This window comes from Oenanthe melanoleuca, chromosome 2 (genome assembly GCF_029582105.1).
Source record: "Oenanthe melanoleuca isolate GR-GAL-2019-014 chromosome 2, OMel1.0, whole genome shotgun sequence".
In the NCBI taxonomy this organism is placed as follows: domain Eukaryota; kingdom Metazoa; phylum Chordata; class Aves; order Passeriformes; family Muscicapidae; genus Oenanthe; species Oenanthe melanoleuca.
The window spans coordinates 86,310,657-86,330,108 of record NC_079335.1 but is presented as its reverse complement, the minus strand read 5'-3'; the positions used below and the strand labels follow the sequence as shown (position 1 = coordinate 86,330,108).

At 42.5% G+C, this 19,452-nt stretch overlaps 1 protein-coding gene across 1 annotated transcript in view; it reads left to right on the top strand.

Annotated features, from left to right (window-relative positions):
• GFOD1 (Gfo/Idh/MocA-like oxidoreductase domain containing 1) overlaps positions 1-12,629 on the top strand; it is a 69,278-nt gene extending 56,649 nt beyond the window's left edge. Inside the window, exon 2 of the mRNA XM_056484993.1 lies at positions 5,202-12,629. Coding sequence (XP_056340968.1) covers positions 5,202-6,121 — 920 coding nt within the window. The 3' untranslated portion in view covers positions 6,122-12,629. The remainder of the gene's footprint in view (positions 1-5,201) is intronic.
• The last annotated feature ends 6,823 nt before the right edge of the window (positions 12,630-19,452 follow it).

Here is a 19,452-nt window from a genome sequence, read left to right as displayed (position 1 = left end):
CCCCAGAGGCTGCCTTGGATTCCCTAGGAACCCCCAGGAAGGAAGAAGGACTATGAACTTCACCTAGGGCCTTCTGATGTCCATGTTGCCAGTCCCTTTCCACTGCTCCAATATGCAGATGAGCTTTGTATTAATGAGCACAATATCCCTCCTGTCCTTACAGCAGTTTTGTGTCAAGAGAGCCAAATAAAAGCAGCATTTTTTGTAGAGATGCCCATTTGGAAGCTGTGCCTGGGGGTCAGGGTGTTACCTGCTGCTGACAGAGAGGGGCCAAAGTTTTGGTCCTTGCAGTCATCAACTGCAGCTAAAGGAGGAAGGACGCCTTTGCAGAGCTGTAATAAAGACAGGGTACTGCTCACCAAATAATATTGCAGTGATTGAAGAGCAGATCAGAGAATTGTGATTTACAGTGCCAGAGGTTTATGGCTTGCTGTGCAAGTAGCAGGCTAAACTGGCTATATCATTGCTGTATCTCTGAGCCACCCCAGCTATCAAAGCTTCAAATGAGTGTCTGTATGAGCTTCTGGTTTTGAATTCTGTATCTGCATACAATTTCCAAAGAGGTGTTCTCAGTGTTATGTGTCTCTCAGATCTGCTAGAAGAGCAAATAGTACTAAATGGTTGGCTCCAGCTTCATACAAAAGGGACCATGACAGTGTGGTTATCATGAAGACATTTTTGAAACAGAAAAAATAATGTCACCTTCTTTTAAGTCTGTGTGTCTACTCTATAGTCAATGATTTAGCATGGTTAAGAGCTCAGATCTCTTAAATATTTTGGGTTTTTTAGGGAGTAATGAACTTGAAAGAAAAGAGAACTTCATTAGCAGCCTCTGATTTTCTTCAGACTGTTTAAATATTGGAATGAGTTGATAACTGAGAAAGTTTTTCACAAGTCCTGGCAAAATTAAGCCTCCAAAGTTTTTGCAAAAAAATGTGTTTTTTTTAATGTGAAACTGTTTCTCTCCTTATTTGAAATAATCAGAGCAGATGGGAAAAAAACTCATGTTACAGGTTTCAGAATTGATGATGCCTGTGCTGGTTACAGCCATTCCACCTTCCCTGTGCTGGGAGCCCAGGAGTTCTGCTCGTTTTCAGGCTGTGCAGCACAGGGATGATACAGGGTCAAAGAAACGGGGGTTGCTGGTAGCCAAGGAGCTTGAATCGTCTTTAAAATGAAGAGATGCAAATTCCAGGAATTGCAGAGTCAGTACTGGAATTCTTACTGCAGCTCCTCACTCTTTCCTTGCACTTACATGGAAAAAAATGTAAATACTACTACCCTGGACTGTATCTACTCGCCACTCACTTCTGGGCTTATCTCCAATTCACAAGGACTTCCATTTTTTAAAATGAAGACTGAGGATTGCAAAGAAATCACATGGCTGCCTGACAGAATTAAATACTGTTAGGTATTAAGCCATTAGAGCATGGTTATGATTTGACATTCCAACATAAAGTGCTATAGACATCTTCTCTTGAATGGTAGCACCAATGACAGCACAATTTTTTTCTATTTGCTCAGCTGCTTCTAGAGTGTTGGTTAGACATCTGCTTCTTCAGAGAAGATCAGTGTTCTTCAATAATGTTCTAAAAAGCAGACTGGTACCAAAGTTGTTAAGGTTTGGCTTGGGAGATGCACTTTATGAGTCTTGGTAGGAGATTTGTTCCCCTCTTTCAGCTTTGGACTTGGGCTGGCCAGGAGTGAGCCTTCCCCAGTGCTGTGCCAGCCACACCATGTCAGCCTGGCTGGCACCACTCTCTCTCTAGAGCACAGCCAAGCAGGCAGGCTAGGGTGAAACTTGTGTGGAGCCCTCATTAATATTAACATGTATTTAAAATATCTATCTTCTTCATTTTACCCAAGAAGTCAAGAAATCATTACTCAGAAGTTGCCTGGTTAAGCTCTGTAGCACTGTATACTAGATTTCTTGATGCAGGTGGAAGGGGGTGTGTATTCTTTCACAGGATGAAATTTATTCAACTGTGTTGCTTATCATCATGGACAAATATATTTCACTTTCTTGATGAAACAAGCTGGCTGCACTTCCCTGCTTTTGTGTAATTAATGAAGTCTTTGCTGTCTGTTGTGCTGCGATTTTCAAAGACGTGAAACAGCAAAACATGCTGGTAGAATGACAAACAATAACAATCAATCCTTTCTTAGAGTCTTGTCCAAAAATGGAGAGGATTAGACCACAGCCCCAGACTAGAGGAGAAGGGGGTCAATTCCCAGAGAAGCCCCCATAGCACCTGCAGTCAGAGCATGCCATTCCAGAGATTTAGTGTTGGGAAGGGAGATTTTCCTTGCCCACTGCTCTCTCTGCCTGATGCTGCTATAGAGAATGGCTAAAAGGGAAAGGTGCCTTTTCTTCCTTCTCCTTTTGAGAAGGGAGCAGAGGGAAGAGAGCAGAAGAATGGTGTTTTGATCTGCCTTTTTCTCATTCTGGTTGCATAAACACGCCAGAGTATTCCTCTAAATTAAATTAAGCAAACCTTTCATGTTCTCTCCCTGCTCCCAGGAAGCTAATGTGGCTGCTTGCAGATTTGCAGCTGCAGAGGAGACAAAGATCTGTAGTGCACACAGACTCAAGTGCTGAGGAGCAGTGTCGTGCTGAAAGAACTGCACAAGCTTTAATAGCATATAAAAGCTTTTTGGGCATCAAGCAAAAATCTGTTTAAATCCCTGACAGGGATGAGAGCACAGCACGTATTATCAACATATGCACAGACACAGAAAGTCTCTCAGAACATTTGCATTTTGGATTTGCTGAAATTAGAAGGTTTCAATCTTTCCAAAAAAGTTGAAATGGTAGAGTAATTTTAAGACTTCAACTTCTCCCTGTCTCCATATAAATATTTAGGGCTCTTCCATTTCCTCTGCACATGTGCCTGTGTTACAGTGATCCCAATGGCAATTTTTCTCAAATGTATGGAATGTACACCCAATAGGCTTCTCTTTTATATTAATAATGATAATTTCATACTCAGATGTTAATAATCTCAAGTATTTCTTGCCCCACGCAGTGAAGGACTGACCCCCACCATGCATGGCACAGAACACACAGCAAAAAGATTGTCCTAGGCTGCAATTCCTCATGAACACAGATCCTTTTCCTAGCAAGCACATGTGTAGAGCTGCATATCTTGAGATACAGTGCCTGGACAGACCTCAGATAAAATGTGGCAGGCATCTGTGAGGCAGAATGATGCAGGCTGAACTGGAGCAGAACATCATGCTTTTGTGGATCAGTGGTGAGCAGGTCAGATAATGAGGTAGAATATATTGATTCTTTGGGGGGAAAATTGCTGTTTCAGGAAGGTTTGACTCTAGGGATATTTTGTCTGAGATTTCCCTTATTTTGATAACTAATTTGCCAGACTAAAATCTCTACAGAGTCCGTGTAACTCAAGGTCTGTTACATTAGTGATCTGTATCAAGTGGCACAGCTGGAGCAACCAGTTAGAGGAATATAGGGCAGGTGAATGAATGCAGAATTTCTCCAGTATCAAACAGATGCAGCAAAAAATTATTCAGGGGCAGGAAGAGAAGTGCTATTAGGTTGAAAATATCAATTCAGTCACCAATAACCATCTGTAAAGATGAGAAAGAAAAGTAAGAAGACCATGGCCACTGAGTAGAAGATTCTTGCCTAATTTAAGAGGAAAATGAGTATGTCTCAGTTTATCTGATTAAGGAGAAGGTAAATAGGAGTGAGTTGAAGAAAGATCTTTCACTTCTTGTATGTTCACTGGATGTGACTGGCACTTCAGCAATGACAGCCCTCCCTCCCTCCAGTTTCAGCTACTCAAATAGCAGCAGACAAAGACAGGGAATAGGCAGTGTGGATAAGCTGGTTACTGAATGTTTGGACTGTGACCCCCTTCTTCTTCCAGTCGGGCTGTTAAATATTCATGTAAGTGGGCTCAGATAGATCCCTGCCATCTGTCTGTATTTATATGACTTCATCCAAACAGCTCAAAAACATGTAAAATTTTATACTTGGAACAGCTCTTCCAAGAAAAGAGGAATTTTTGTTACCTACCTGAAGGGAACAGGGATGAAAATACATTGTGATTTAGAAAGTAACCACATTTATTCATCTGGACTCCATCAGCAAAGACCCAAATTCAGTTCTTTTAAGTGCCAGGCTCAGCTGTAGCCCAAGGCTTTCCAGGCCAAGATCATATTGAGCGTCATAGTTTCTATCCAAAGTGTTCCACAGCTCACCTAATATTGATCATTAAGCATAAGAAAAGTCTGTATGCAGCTAAAAAGGAAACTGGAGATTCTGTCACTGTATGTGTGTGGGTACAGAATGAAAGTATTTGAGGAAAAGAAATCAGCAATAAGCCCTTTATTTAGCCTGCACTGCATTCAGTTGCACACCTTGATGATCAGATAAAAGGGGACTGTCATGCAAGCTTCAGTAAGCAGTGTGCCATATGGACAATTCCACGAGGGAACAGATTGTCACAGCTACATTTGACCTGTTTTAGAGCAATCGTGACTCTCCCTCGGCACCATATATGTGCTGCTGACATTTCAGCAGAATAGCTTCAAAAACACTTGAGTGCCATTGTCAGAATAGTGTGGCATTTTATAAGTGAGAAGCAATTTCTTCATTTTAAATTAAGCAGCAAGCCCAGTACTTCTCCTCTCCTCAGAGCCTCTTAAAACAATCTGAGCAGGAAAGAGGGAGGGACGAGAGCACTGAGAAGACAAAGCCAGGCTTTTCAGTGTACCTGTGTTAAGTTACTGAATACATGCACTTGTGTCATTCATACCCTTCAGGGATTTGAATCTGAACCTCAGATTCAGCTCACAGAAGCCCCTGCATAGGCAGGTTGTCACAGAAGAGATGTCTGTGAGATGGCTGAGGTGGGTGATTGGTTTCATACCTGCTCCCAGAAGGGAGCTTACTTTTTTCTGTTCAGGCCCTCACCTTTGAGCTCTTTTTAGACAGGAGTGCATTTTTGAAAATAAGGAATACAGTTTCACTGTGGTGCTTAAGAAATTCTTACATGTATTTTGGAAGCATGCCAGAGTGCATCTTTGTGCTTTGAAAACATTTCAATATGGTGTTATTCTTTTAAGGGTCTTTCTCCTTGGCTTGGTCTTTCAGAATAGCCTAGAGGCTTTCAGCTTACTCCATCCTTAAAATTTTGTTGATGATTTTTTTTCCCTCCGCTGTTTTTCAGGCATTGGGAAAAACGTCATCTGTGACCGCACGGCGACTCCCCTGGACGCCTTTAGGATGATGACTGCGGCTCATTACTACCCGAAGCTCATGAGCATCATGGGGAACGTTCTGCGCTTCCTGCCCGCCTTCGTGAAGATGAAGCAGCTGATCCAGGAGGGTTACGTGGGGGAGCTGCTGGTGTGCGAGGTGCAGGTGCACAGTGGGAGCCTGCTGGGCAAGAAGTACAACTGGAGCTGCGATGACCTGATGGGAGGCGGGGGCTTGCACTCGGTGGGCACCTACATCATCGACCTGCTGACCTTCCTCACCAGCCAGAAGGCCGTGAAGGTGCACGGGCTGCTCAAGACCTTCGTGAAGCAGACGGACCACATCAAGGGCATCCGGCAGATCACCAGCGACGACTTCTGCACCTTTCAGATGGTGCTGGAAGGGGGCGTGTGCTGCACCGTCACGCTCAACTTCAACATCCCGGGCGAGTTCAAGCAGGACATCATCGTGGTGGGCTCAGCGGGACGGCTCAGCGTGATAGGCACGGATCTGTACGGGCAGAGCAACAGCTCTCCTCAGCGGGAGCTCCTGCTGAAGGACTCCACGCCCGTCAGCAACTCCTTGCTTCCGGAGAAAGCCTTCAGTGACATCCCGTCCCCCTACCTGCGGGGCACCATCAAGATGGTCCAGGCTGTGCGGCAGGCCTTTGAGGACCAGGACGACAGGAGGACCTGGGACGGGAGGCCCCTTACCATGGCTGCCACTTTTGACGACTGCCTGTACGCCCTGTGCGTGGTGGACACCATTAAAAAGTCAAACCAGCTGGGGGAGTGGCAGAACATTTCCATCATGACTGAGGAGCCAGAACTGAGCCCGGCGTACTTGATCAGCGAAGCCATGCGGAAGAGCAGGATGTCTCTGTACTGCTAGCTCCTCTGAGCTCCTGGGAGAGAATAGGAACCAGACAGCTCTTGAAGGAGATGGTAATTCAGCCCATCTTGGGTGTCTCAGAAACAGCTGAGGATACAGGAGAAGGAAACACAGTGTCTGGATCAATTGTTGGCAGCTAAATGCCAAACTGATACGGTCCTTTGAGATGCCCCAAATGGACAGGAGACTTAAGAGCTGATAAACTCAACTGTTTTAATAACAGTATTAGCTGGCTGATTGCAAAGATATATCATGGACTTATCCCCTGCTTGCAGGTGCTCTAGATTATCCAATTGTGTTTACTGTGAAAGGTTGGGAAGATCCTTTTGGATTTTCCTTACCTACCAGAGGGCTGTGAAGGTACTGTCATGTCGTTAAATTTTCTGTAGTGTCTGACATGAATGGTTCCTACCATGACAGCTGACACCACCATGCTGTCTTACTACACCTCCAGCCAACACACAGAATAACAGGACTTGATGTGAAAGTATTGCAGGATTCAGAAAATCTTGGCAGCTCACTTCTCATACAGCCTGTTAGGAGCTTCTCTGTGTTGGTTTAGTAGTTGTTTTTTGTTTGGTTTGGTTTTGGTTTCTTGTTTTTTAGTTTTGTTTTTTTTTTTTAAAGCACAATTAAATAGGAAAATGTGTGGCTTTTAAAACAAAACAGTCCTCAACCACAGTGCATATGCCTGGGTATTTGGGGAGGGAGGGTCTTCTGTGAGCTCCTGGTAAGCATCAGCGTTATGGGTTTGCTGATTAAGAGAGGTGGTGGAAAACCTTCATGGATGGCAGGTGGCATGACACAGTAATGATAATGGGGTTTGTTATACAGCCAAGTTCAGGCTAGTCTTACAAAGATTTGCACAAAATTTCCTGTGTTTGGGACTGACTTTTGAGTGAATCATCATGCATTTTGGTTTTAGGAGGGAGACAGTAGGAATATAACCCAAAACCATATGATGTTTAGATGAGTGGTGGTCTGTTAAATCACTGTGAACTCACACTTGAAGAGATGCACACCAACAAGTAATTTCACATCCCTCAACCCAGAAGTTCTCGCCTCCACCAGCTAGTGAGTGTGAGTGAAAAACAAAAGGGATGAGAAAATTTCCCATCTATTTACAAGGAAAAAAAATTACACAGGACCCCTAGCCTCCTCACCTTCTTAAAGTGGCCAGCTACTGGTACTGTATTAATCTTTCCCTGTCGCCAGTGCAGGGGTGGACAAACTCTTTTGCTATGTTTGTCCTGTTCTTCTTTTTAATATTTTAGATAGCAGTCTTGAAATAATTATTCTTTTGAGAATATCTTCTTGAAAGAGTACAGTGAAAGGCACATGATTTATCCCAGTAAACAGGGATACTGTTTTTCTGTGTAAAGCTGCTCCAGTGCTGATGTGTTTACAGCACTAGGTATTCAGATAGTAAAAAAGTAGAACACAAGCATATAGCACTAACTCATATTAAACTTGAGAAAAACCTTTTCAGGGTTTTTTTTTTTGTTAATTTTGACTATGGGAAATAGGAGAACATTGGGATGATCAGTAAATCTAAAGAGAAAATATGTTTTGAACAGGAGAGCATCAATAGTGTTGTTTGTTTATCTTACCTGGCTTCAGTCAGCTCAGAGTCGGATGTCTTGTTCTGATCAGCAAGAACACAACAGTCAATACAGAGAGAGCTCTCCAAAGGCTGACTCAGTTCACCCTAGGATTAATATAGAAAGAGGTGCCCACTGGAAATGCCTGTCCTCCTCTGCAGAGAATTTTGGCTTCTAAATTTTAATGTGGCTGAAGTTAGGAAACTTGACTCCCAGCCCAAAATTATTCATGTCTGCTTAATATTTCAAGAGCATATGTGTGACCTTCTGTTAAATAGTCTCCAAAGTGTAATAGTGTGACTGATGAAGGAATAATGTAATACTGCAAAACCGCACCCTAGGGGAGAATTGTTTCTGTCCATGTTGTTCTGCCAGTTCTAGCAAATCTCTCTGGGGCTGTTTCTGCTAAAACCTTGAGCAAGGCTTCATTATTCCTTCTTGGAAGCAGCCCTTGACAAGTTTGGTTGTTTTTCTTTAAAATGGGTTTCTCTGAGAATTCCAGAGGTAATATCTGTGCCAATAGGAATTTCCCATTGCAACTGTCATGGTATACACCATGCTACCCAGTTCCTGCCCTGAAAAGTGAGTAACACAGAAGAGATTGGGTCAAGAAATTACCTATCTGTCTCCTGAAAAACAGAATTACCCCCAAGGGGATCAAGAGAGTTTTCATGCAGTGAAGCAAAACCCATTTACTGAAAAGAGTGGCTAGTTCAACTCATGAATGCAAGCCTGGTGGATAATTAACCATGTCTAGTTAAACATCATCCAAAGATGGAACCAAACATGGACCAAAATGTTTGTGAATCTTGCTTCTCAGTGGTTTGGTGATTGTGCTGGCGTTGCTGTTCATGTCTTTGCACTTTGTTTTGGTTCACAAATGTTGACTGTGTTTCCTCTCTGTGTTTTCTTCTTTTCCGTGTCTTTCTGGGTTTTGTGATGCCAGTTGGAATCCTTTTCCTTGCCCCTGCAGTGAACAGGCAAGACACAGTGAGTGGGGATAGTACTACTGAGCTCAAACTTTCTGCCCCAGATCCAAAGGCTTAGGTGACAGCATCATCCAATCCTCTGTGCAGACCTACTGATACAGCAGAAAGAAAATCCAGTGCTTTAGTTACACAGGCATCTGATGCTGCTGTTGGTACTGGCTTGTGAATGGGTGGAGTCTTGAACAGCTCCTTGTGCTGGCCCAGAGCAGGGACAGGGTGGGACCTCCTCTTCTAGTGGCAACAGAGATGCTACATTTGTGTTACCTAAGTGGGATGGCAGCAGAAGCTGCATACCTTTAGGATTGTACAGCAGTTTTTCCATTCTCTAGGAGGTGAAGGTGCTGCAGTGTCAAATGTAAACATACTAAACTTCCACCTGCCTTGGAGGAGGAAAGAATAGGTTTATTTATTGAATGCGTATTGTTATTCTGACAAATAGTTTCTTTATAGTCTGGGAATTTTCTTGGCAGCATCCAGTCCTCTGCTCCTTTGGTACAGTTGAAAGTTCATTGAATTTGCCTCTGGAGTTGAAGTTGGGTTTAGGAATTTGGGCAGCAGATAGCAGAGACGTACTTGATTGAACTCAGAAGTGGTTCCATCCCAGGAAACATCTATTTGGAATTGCACTTTTAACGCTGTGCCACAAAGTTTGAGATGAATGCTGCTGAATTGGTGCAGGCCTAAGAGCCAACCTGCAGCTACTGCTGGAATTTGCACTAGCCCCAAATGATGAACTTGTTCATACACTAGGTAAGAAATTTCATTCCTCTTTCCCAGGGCTGCTGTTGGAGAGGCTCTTTCCTTTGCCATCAACCTGTTCACATAGGATACTGATCATTATGGTCTGTTGCCAAAGACAAAAAGAGCCAAAGGGTGAGCTTTGCTGCTCTGCAGGGCTCTGTTCCAGTGCTGGGACAGTCAGCTGGGAGAGGGTGTCTTATTTCCCATGGGAATTGCATTGGGGTTCACACCAGGGGTAGGACAACCCTGCCCTGAGACAGCAGGGCACAACTGAACTCCTGAAATGTGCCCAAAGGGAGGGTGGTGACTGCAGCAGGGAGCAGCAGGAAGGTGTCTGCAGGCTGGTACCTCTGTGCCTGCCCTGCAGGGAGGATATGCTGCTGGTGTGGAGGGTGAGGGCTGCACTTCCTGGGGGTGACAGCAGCATCCTGGCTCCACCTCTGTGTGTGGGAGCCCAAGAAGGGACCCTGCCCTTGGGGAAGCAGGATCTGTCCCATACTCCTGCTGGATATGCACATCCTCAGTGCTGATCTCAGTGAAGTCCTGCATGGAAACACAAGAACTCTGCAGGAGCTTGGGGTTTCCTATATCTAGTACCACACATGTGTTAAATCCACAGTTCTTCAGCTGTGTAGTTAGAAAATACCAAGTAGAGATGATGGGACCTTACCCCTGCAGCCAACATGGCAGAGAATCAGGCCATGCCTTGATGAGTTTCAGCTCAGGATGGGCTCTCTGGAGCTCTTCCTTTGCTTTTGTTGGAAGCACAAGAAATCCCTGCCCAGCCAGCATTGGGCCATCAGAGGCACTATCTACTTAGTACAAAGTGTTCCCTTCTTTTCCATAACTTTGTAAAAAATGACTGTACAAGTGAACAGCTGTCCTGGAAGTTCAGCCATTCAAAAAAAGGAGGCTTTTCTGCTGCATGTGGTCACAGCACAAGGACAATCCAATTTCTTGTTTATTTTTGTGTCCATACAAATCTGCAATAGACCCAGACAATTTAAAATGACTCACTGATCTAGCAAGAAAAGGCATATTTTATTTAATGGGTAAAGGTGAACATAGTACCTTGATGTTTTTGCAGAGGTTCAGAAATTAGTAATGCCAGAATTTCTTGTTGCTGGGAATTCTTGTATTTGACTTTTATTTTTGTCTTGCAGCATAAGATATCGCTCACTATGAAATCTATTCACTCTTAAGTTCTGTATTTACAAGCCAGAGTTCTGGCTTTGTGCAGATACTCTACACTGGTTTGGTGTTCCAGTGGCCCAGTGATGTACCCATAGTATGTATGAAACTCAGCACTGGACTTTTCACTTCTGCAGTGATCTCTTAGTATCTGGGGGCTAGTTGTGAAATGTCAGGATTATTCAGGACAGCAGTTTCTTTATGTTGTTGTTGAAGTTGTTACTTGTGGGAAGCAAAGTTTGTAAATTTTAGAGATGAAGTGTGACTGAATAATGTTTGGCAGTCTTATCTGCTTTAAAATTTCCTCTTTCTTGAGCTGTTGGGTGAAGTCTATCCAATAAAAATAATTTCCCCTTAACTGCCCACTTCCATTTGCTCATGAAAAGAAGAAATTTTTAAGTAAATGGGACTACACATAATGCTGCATTCATGAACTGTCAAAACCTCATGACTAAATGAGTGTATGAAGCCACAGTCCAAACAACTAATGTCTTTTTTGAGGCTGCCAGATTGAGGCCTTGGAGTTGGGGAAAGAAGGATATCAGCACAGGTCAGACTGAAATAGCTTTTATTCAGCATTTTGAGTAAAATGAATAAAACAGAATGGCTATGGTCAATCCTAAACTGAACACATGTTTTTATAAGGGTATTTATTTACTTTTTTTTTTTTATTTTGGGATTAAGTTCCATTTTTAAAGAATGCTTGCTGTTTTGAAATGAAAGGTTTTAAGAATCTATCTTTTATTATGTTTTGGCATGTACAACTGTTTGAGGCTGGGTGTGGGGGGCTTTTTGTTGGGTTTTTTTTTTTTTTAAATCCATGCTTTAAAAATTTCATCTCTTTGGTTTAAGGATGTTCAGTGAATTCAGCTGCCCTTGTGCAGGTTCAGCTCTGAAGCTGCACCCTCACAGTGTCTTACTGTGACCCCATTTTTAGCATCTGAATTTGGCCTTCTGGGTTTCATATGTGTCTTGTGGCAGTGGGAAAATTGTTTCAATCCATGGAGTTGGCAACAGATAATCAAGACATTTTTTGCAGCAATGCCAGCCATCATCTTTAAAAGCACTTAACTCTATTGTTTACCTTGGTTATTTATGACCTTCCAGCCATGTGCTGTCCATTATTTGTTTTCCTTTTTTTATATCAGCCATTGGACTCACTTCCCTGCTTTCTGTTTCTCATTCCATTGCAAACCTGAAAGGTGAGCCTCCCTTGTTACCCACTGAGCTGCTGCTCAGTCTGTGTTACACATGGCATACAGGGTGGCTAACTACAACTTGAAGTGACTTCTAACACAGGTCCATTACAGGACAGGTGAACACCAGAGCTGCTCAAGTACAGGGCACTCCGAGTGCCCAGCCAGGGCAGGAATCAAAGCTCCCTGCTGTGCTGGGCTTCATGAGCAACACTCACTGTTTCTCTCCCACTGGTTTGCTTTTATTTGATTTTGAAAATGAGAAAATGTTCAGTTTGTTGCTGTGTCAATATTAAGTATATATTTATTGTTTTTCAGACATACATACATATATATAAATGCTATATATATATAATGTCAACGCATGGACATATGTACAGTAGATATTTTAAAGAGCTATTTATCAAGAAAAGTAAGTGTTATAAGTAAACAGAGTTTATATTTTATATATTATGTAGATAGAAAAAAAAAAAAAAAGTGGTTAAATTATACTAGGACTTTTGGGGGTGGGGTTGGAGAAATGGGCAAGGACTGGTTCTAGCATTTTAAACAGCCAAACTACTTTGTACGGAAGCTGCCTGCTGTGCCTCTCGGCTGCAATATCTGTTTGTTTCTTCTTTTGGAAGATGATGTGCATTGTTACTTTTACATTGCTTGGGGAATGTAGTTAGTTTATTCTCAGCCAACTGGTATGTGCTGCTTTTAAAACATGGTTTCCTGCTGTTCTGCATAATTGCATTGATGGAATAAAAGGATCTTAACTGGCAAATAAAGATGTAAAAGGATGTGATCCCAGCTGTCTGTGGTCTTTCCCCACACTTGTATTGTATTTCTGGGGGGGCGTGTGTGTGTGTGTAATAACCATCACCCCTGCCTGGTTTCTGGCCTGCCTGTTAAGTTCAGCATCTCAGAGTAAAACACATGGGCTTTGTGCTTGGAACTGGGGATTTTAATGGAAGGACAGGAAGAGTGAAGTTTAATACTCACTGAACACTCATATTGAAGATTTTATGTATAGCAAAGACTGAACTAGTGCCTGTTGGGGGGATGTGTCTCGAGGGGACAGCTGCTTTTGTTGCCAAAGTCAGTCCAATGTCACAGCAGAATTGGGACATCCTCCCCTTGCCATCTGGAGATCCTTTCTCCTGACTTTTTCTTCTGGATCCTTTCACTCCTGCTTTCTACAGCACAGCCTGGACATTCTCTTTCTACCTGACCACTGGTATGTGGAATATTTTTGCTTTCCCAGTCCCCAGCTCCCTCCAGTGACTTCCCCATGCCTACCTCCATCCTTGTTTCCATCTGCCAGGAGCTGTCTGCTTATCTGGTGCTCCTGTTCTCCCTGTATGAGGAGTATCTGAATTCTCATAAAGTCTTGTTATTCCAGCCCCTCTGTTGCTGAATAAAACTTCACTTGAGTATAAAGGAGAAGAAATTCTGGGATCTGAGGGAAGATTTATTGCCTCTGTGATTGATGTGTAAAAAGGATAGAACATTTTCTACAATTTCTGCCTTTTAGAGCAGAGCACACAGAAAGGTGTTGGATTCTACTTGTGTCAGTGCACACTCCATTCCCAAGCACTATGAAAATACATAAATCTGAGGCACAAATCTGTGAGGGATGGGAAACCATCATCACTTCAAATCCATCATCACTTCAAATACACATTACCCTCAGATTACATAATAATGTAAACTGTATATTTTTCATATATATAAAAATTTACAGACTTAGTGTATTTTATATAAAATTTAAAATGTGGTTTCATCACAGAAATGCAACATGTTAGCAACTTCTATCACTACCACTACCACTGCAATTATCATACTGTAAAGATGTACTCATGTTTATATACACATAAAATACTCTTTATCAGTTTTAATACACATTATTTTCTTAGTCTGAAGAGAAGAAAAGCAAAATACAAGGAAGCATCAGTGTCCAGGTCTTCAGGAATTATAGTTTAATGTTTGCCTTGTCCTCATGAGTAAATGTAGTATAACCTTGCTCAGGTTTCCAGATCACCATCCCCAACCAATCAATTAGGCACTGAATTAGAATAGGGCCAAATTTCACAGGATATCCTTTCCCATCAACTTCAGAGTAAAACAAGGCCTACTTGTCTTTCAAAGGCTAAAATGTAGAAATCTGTGGAAAACAGCACCTGGGGGAGCAATTACTATGAAATTGTTGGAGATACAGTGAGGTTACTAGTCCAGCATTCCAGTGCACAATATATAACTGTACAGGTAAGTGAGAATGCAAGAGTGAGTATAAACATTCCACACTAATGAGGCTGCACAAGTGCTAAGATAAACATTTCCAAACCTGTGTCAGCACACTGAGACACTTAAGTGTGGATTTATGAAGTAAAAGTTCTGTTTTTAAAACAAACTGCAAAAACGTAGTAGAGGGGGAAGACCTCTTCCCATTTTCCCTGGCTTTTGAAGAACCAAGGCTTCCACAGTTTACCCTGGCTTGTCCTGCTGTTTTCTGGAGCGTCTATTGATTAGCAGCTATGCAGTAAAAACAATGGGTGGCTTGTAGCCATAAATATTAATCAGAAGAATGTTAAATGCATTGCATTGTTCTCTTTGGCAATGAGGAGTTTGCTGGGGCAGGGGTTATTAAAACATGCTGCTGTGCCAAAGGAAGACGCACTTAATGCCTTTGCTATTTATTCCTCTTGGGCAGTGGAAAGCAGTGGAGGTCACTGGTGAGGCCAGTGGAAAGCCTGTGTTTGAGAGCTGACACAGGTGATGCCCAGGACAGCAGGGCTTTACTCCAGCACAGCTCCAATGGGGTGACAAAGCATGGCTCTTCCTAGGGCAGCCTTTCCTGGGCTGGAAAGGCTCTCTGCTCAGTCTGCTCGGCCCCATGTGCCTGTGCTGGTCACAGCTGCAGTCACCAGATTCAACATGGAAGGAGGAAATTTCCACCAGGTGTACCCAGCAGGCAGCCCTTGGAGTCACAGACCTGTCACCTGTCCCACAGCACTGGCCTAGTCCAAGCTAAAACTCATGTCCTGCACAGGCAACCTTTTCTGATGTATTTTCCCCTTGGGAATACTCCAACTAATGTATCTGGCACCACAAACCTTGGTGTGCACCACACCTTTGCTTTAAAATGAATCATTGCAGTTCCACAAACAGTTCCTGAGGGATGAGGCAGGGCTGCTGCCAAGCCCAGGTCACCACTTCTTCCTCTTGTCCCTGACTGCTTGTTCCTGCCTTCCCTGGTTACAGGCACTGTGAAGAATGTGTGCAGCCACCTGGTTAATGCAGTCGCGGATTTAGCTGAAAACTAACATTGTAAGGTTTTTACTAGGTTAGTTTTCAGGCAGAACAATTCCCTGGTCTGAGTCATTGTCGACAGAAATTTATGCCAAATCACTCTAACAGCAGAATGTAAATAGAAACCAGGACTGCTGACTGCCAGAATATGTTTTTTTCATCAGATCAAAGAGTTGGTAGAGTAACTACAGAATAATAAACACATCCAAAAGAAAAGCTAATAGAGGAAAACAATTTTAAATTCTGTATGTCCCTACAAAAGGATTTACTTGTAAGCAAGTATTTCTGAAGTGGCCCCTCCTCCAGACATGGAAGTGGTGTAGATACAGATTTTGGGGAAATGCTTCACAGCCTTCTCCAATCTGTTTTAATAACTCTGCCTTTCACAGTTAATCACATCTTGCAGACTAAAGGCTTTTGCAGATTATCAGATCCTATCCAGGCACTGACAACAGCCTCTGAATGTAACCAGTGTTGTCACTCATGCAAGGAAGTTTTACATGGTGTTTCAGCCAAACCTGGAAAAGCTGGGACCCATTTTTCAGACTTTGAGAAGGCAGAGGTAGTCAGAAATTGAAATGGGGCTTGACAGGCTTCTTTATTTTCCCAATGCTAACCCTAAATTGCTAGATTTTATATTTTAACACTCCTTTTCAGTGGTGCTAGCTGTGCATCTTATGGAAGTACCTATGATGAAAAAATGCCTTCCATTACTAGTTGTGACAAGCTCTCCAGCTCAAAAAGGAAGGTAATCAAAATGTCAGATAAGGTAATCAGGATCAGGATAAAAAGCAGTTTCAGAAGAAACCAGAACTTTCCTGGACTCTGATGATTGACTCTATTCTGTTAATTGTTAGAAACATCCCAAGCATGATTTCTGGCTTAGATCAATTTATGTTTGTCTAGATCCTTCCTGTGGCACTATTAGGAAGTTAGCACACAGCAGACATGATTCCCACTAAGCAAATTGTTTGAAACCACCCTCTTTTTTGGTGATTATGAAATTACTAATTGGCATTCTGTGCCAATATGCCTTAGTGGCAGAAGATGGGCCTTGGTGCTTCTGCTGCTGCTGTGGATGCAGCCAATTGTTGAGGACTGATTGGCAGAATGGAAGGATGTTGGGATTACAAAACTTGTGTGTTAAGAAATGAGTCTGTCTGTGTCACAGTGTGAGCAAATACAGGTATAAACTGTGCCAAGCTCTTTCTTGTTAAAATGGACTATTATTTCCATTCACTTTTCTATGCCTTTTGCATGCAGTTCCATGACAGCATAAACAACTTTCTGGGAGATGTCCTGCCCTTTTGGCTTACAGACCTTGATACCTGGAATTAATTCCTGTCCAGGCCTACTATAGGACCAGGGCCTCTGGGCCTTGAAGTCCAAGAAAGGACTTGCTGAATTGACAAAGCTCCCAGCTATCCACCCATTTTAAAAAACTTTGACTTAATGTTTCACACATATGAAGTGTCTTGTAAACATTAACAAATCCCCTCAAAATTAGTTGTTGTGATTATTCCCATTTTGCAGCTGGCAAGGTGGAGGCAGAAGTGAAGTTGGTGAGATCACTCTCTAATGAATTTCTCTCTCGCTTGTTTGTTTTTTTTTTTTTTTTTTTTTTTTTTTTTTTTAAGGCAGATTTTGGTAGGATTTTGCTTTTATGGATGAAGTGGTCAGAACTATTTTGCTTTATAAAATGATTTTTAAATTCTTTACTGTAAGGATGGTGAGACACTGGCACAGGTTGCCCAGAGAAGTTGTGGATGCCCCATCCCTGTCACCATTCAAGGCTAGGCTGGATGGGATATGGAGCAATCTGGTCTAGTGTAAGGTGTCCCTGCACATGGCAGGGAGGTTGGAATTAACTGATCTTTAAGGTCCTTTCCAACCCAAACCATTTTATGATTCTATGATTTTAAACCTAATACTGGAAGATTTGAAATTACAGTTAATATTTCTGTTTACAACAGGACATCCCTGGCTTCACAAAGAAAGTACATACCATTACCTTCACCTTGTCTTTTGAAAATTAGGATGAATGGCAACCCATGCTGCTCAAGGCCATGCAGAACAAGTCTGTGACAGCCAGATCCACATCCTGCTGCTTTAATTTTTAGTTCCCTTTAAATAGTTCTCAAACCTAATATAATTCTCAATCATTATAATTAATATAATTAGTCATATATAATTAATGCCTAATATGCTGTTGCAGTTTGTGAATACCAAATAAGCTGGGGTTGGCTGCACAGTCTGTGTTCAAATTCATTTGTTTAGAACAGTGCTAGCACACCAAAGCCTGTACCAGCAGCTTCACAGCTATGTGAATCCATGCTGTGCAGTTCCATCTATGGAGGGGAAGGGGAGACTGCATTCTCCATTAATTGATTTTAAAACTAAGCAGATAAAATTAGCACCAGATCCATGTGCTGACCAGAAAATCACAATCAGGTCGCACAAAGCTGCACTTCCTATTGTGTGTTTTGAGAAAGGACAATAGAGGGGAGTACTTGCCTGCACCCTATAGCTCACAATGCTCAGCTTGATAAGGATTTTTGGCCTCAAATCGCTCAGGGAACATTGCTTTCAGTTCCAACAGCAAGTTCTCAATGGTAATGTTGTAAATCACTGCTTGTAGAGGCAGATGACAATCATCCTGATGTAATTCAGAAACTGGTGGGGTGAATTGTCCTGAGAATTTTACAACTTTGCACTAAAGCAGGACATTGACGGTACCTCTAAAAACACAGGAATGCAGACCTAGAAGGCTGACAGAAAATCACCGTCAGTACAGAGGGGGAGACTACTTTGTCCTATCAGAAAATAAACACCCGCTCACCACTCCAGCTTTACAGCTTGTCTTCATATATTCAAACAAGCCTTCAAACCATGACAGATATAATTTCGAGTCATTAATTAGTTGCTGTGCAATCCTTTATGAATAGCAAAGCCCTCTGAGCTTCACTGAGATCAAAAGCCTCCTTGTGCACAGGGCTCTCCTCCCCCTGGGCAGGCAGGCTTCCTGAAAGAAAACGATTAAGTGACAAATTATTCTTTGGAGGTACAAGTGCTGTGTCTGCTGGGTTGCTCGGGTTGAATCCCTTCCTTTCACCCTTACATCAGCGGTCCCAGCGAAGCCGCTGGGCTGCGCTCCTGCCTTTGAGCCTCGGCAGCGGGTGGAGCTATGGATTTGTTTCCGTGGCCAAACGTGCCGGCAGCTACTTTGGGTGCAGTTCTCAGCACAGGTTGTGGCCGAGGAGGATGGAAATGGGGTGCAAAGCTTAATCATAAAATAGTTTGGGTTGGAAGGGACGTATAAAGCTCATTTAGATCAATTCTCCCGCAAAGAGCAGGGACACCTCCAACTAGATCAGGTAACTCAGGCCCCCATCCCACCTGACAATCAGTGTTTTCAGGGATGGGGCATCCACCACCCCTGTAATCAGGGATACTTGGTTGAGTGACGAAAACAGAATCTAATTGCCATGTGCAGCCTATGACCATGACCTGGCTTCTGGGCACATTTGTGGCTTTGGTACAAAGAGAAATATTGCAAAGACTGAAACTCATTTCTAATTTCTCCTTGGTTTCACCTTTTGTTGCAGATACCTGCGTGTTTTTGCCTCACCTCTAACCAAATATAGGGATCATAATAACTATACTTCATCCAAATACCACAACTCTTGATTAGTCTGTTCAAGATGGCTTATTTAATTTTTCTACTGTCCTTAAGCTGACCAACCTTTGTCTCATTGTCATCTCATTGTCCTTTCTCAATTAAAGAGTAACAGACCCGAGATAATATTATTTGGGATTGTTTATTAGTTACTGTGTAGTGCCCCAAATGTGCCATGCCCAGTGACAGCACAAAGCATGTGTTTGGTGCTATTTAAAAACTTGCAAGCCTTTTTCAGGCAAAAATGTCAATCTTAACACAGCTACTAATCAGGTTGGTAGAAGATTAATTAGGGCAGGCATAGCTGAGGTTACACAACAAATCAAAGTTATGACTAGAATCCAGAAGACATCATCCTAAAAAAGTCACTAACATAGTCTTAAAAAAAACTCCTTTATATTTGGAGAAAGCAAAAGCAGTTGGTTATTTCCTTTATAATTGTCTTGCAGTTTCTGTGTATCTTTGCAGACAAAACCAAGTCACCTCTGAAGAACAGTCTTTATTTAGCAGGATGAGAAAACACAGAAGTAGGACACACTTGAACTTGGATTTCCAAGTTCAGCCGCTCCTCTTGCTATTTTCAGCCCCGTAAGCCTTTTCCTTGCTGTCATTTGGGGATGTGTGTTCATGATTACAGGGACAG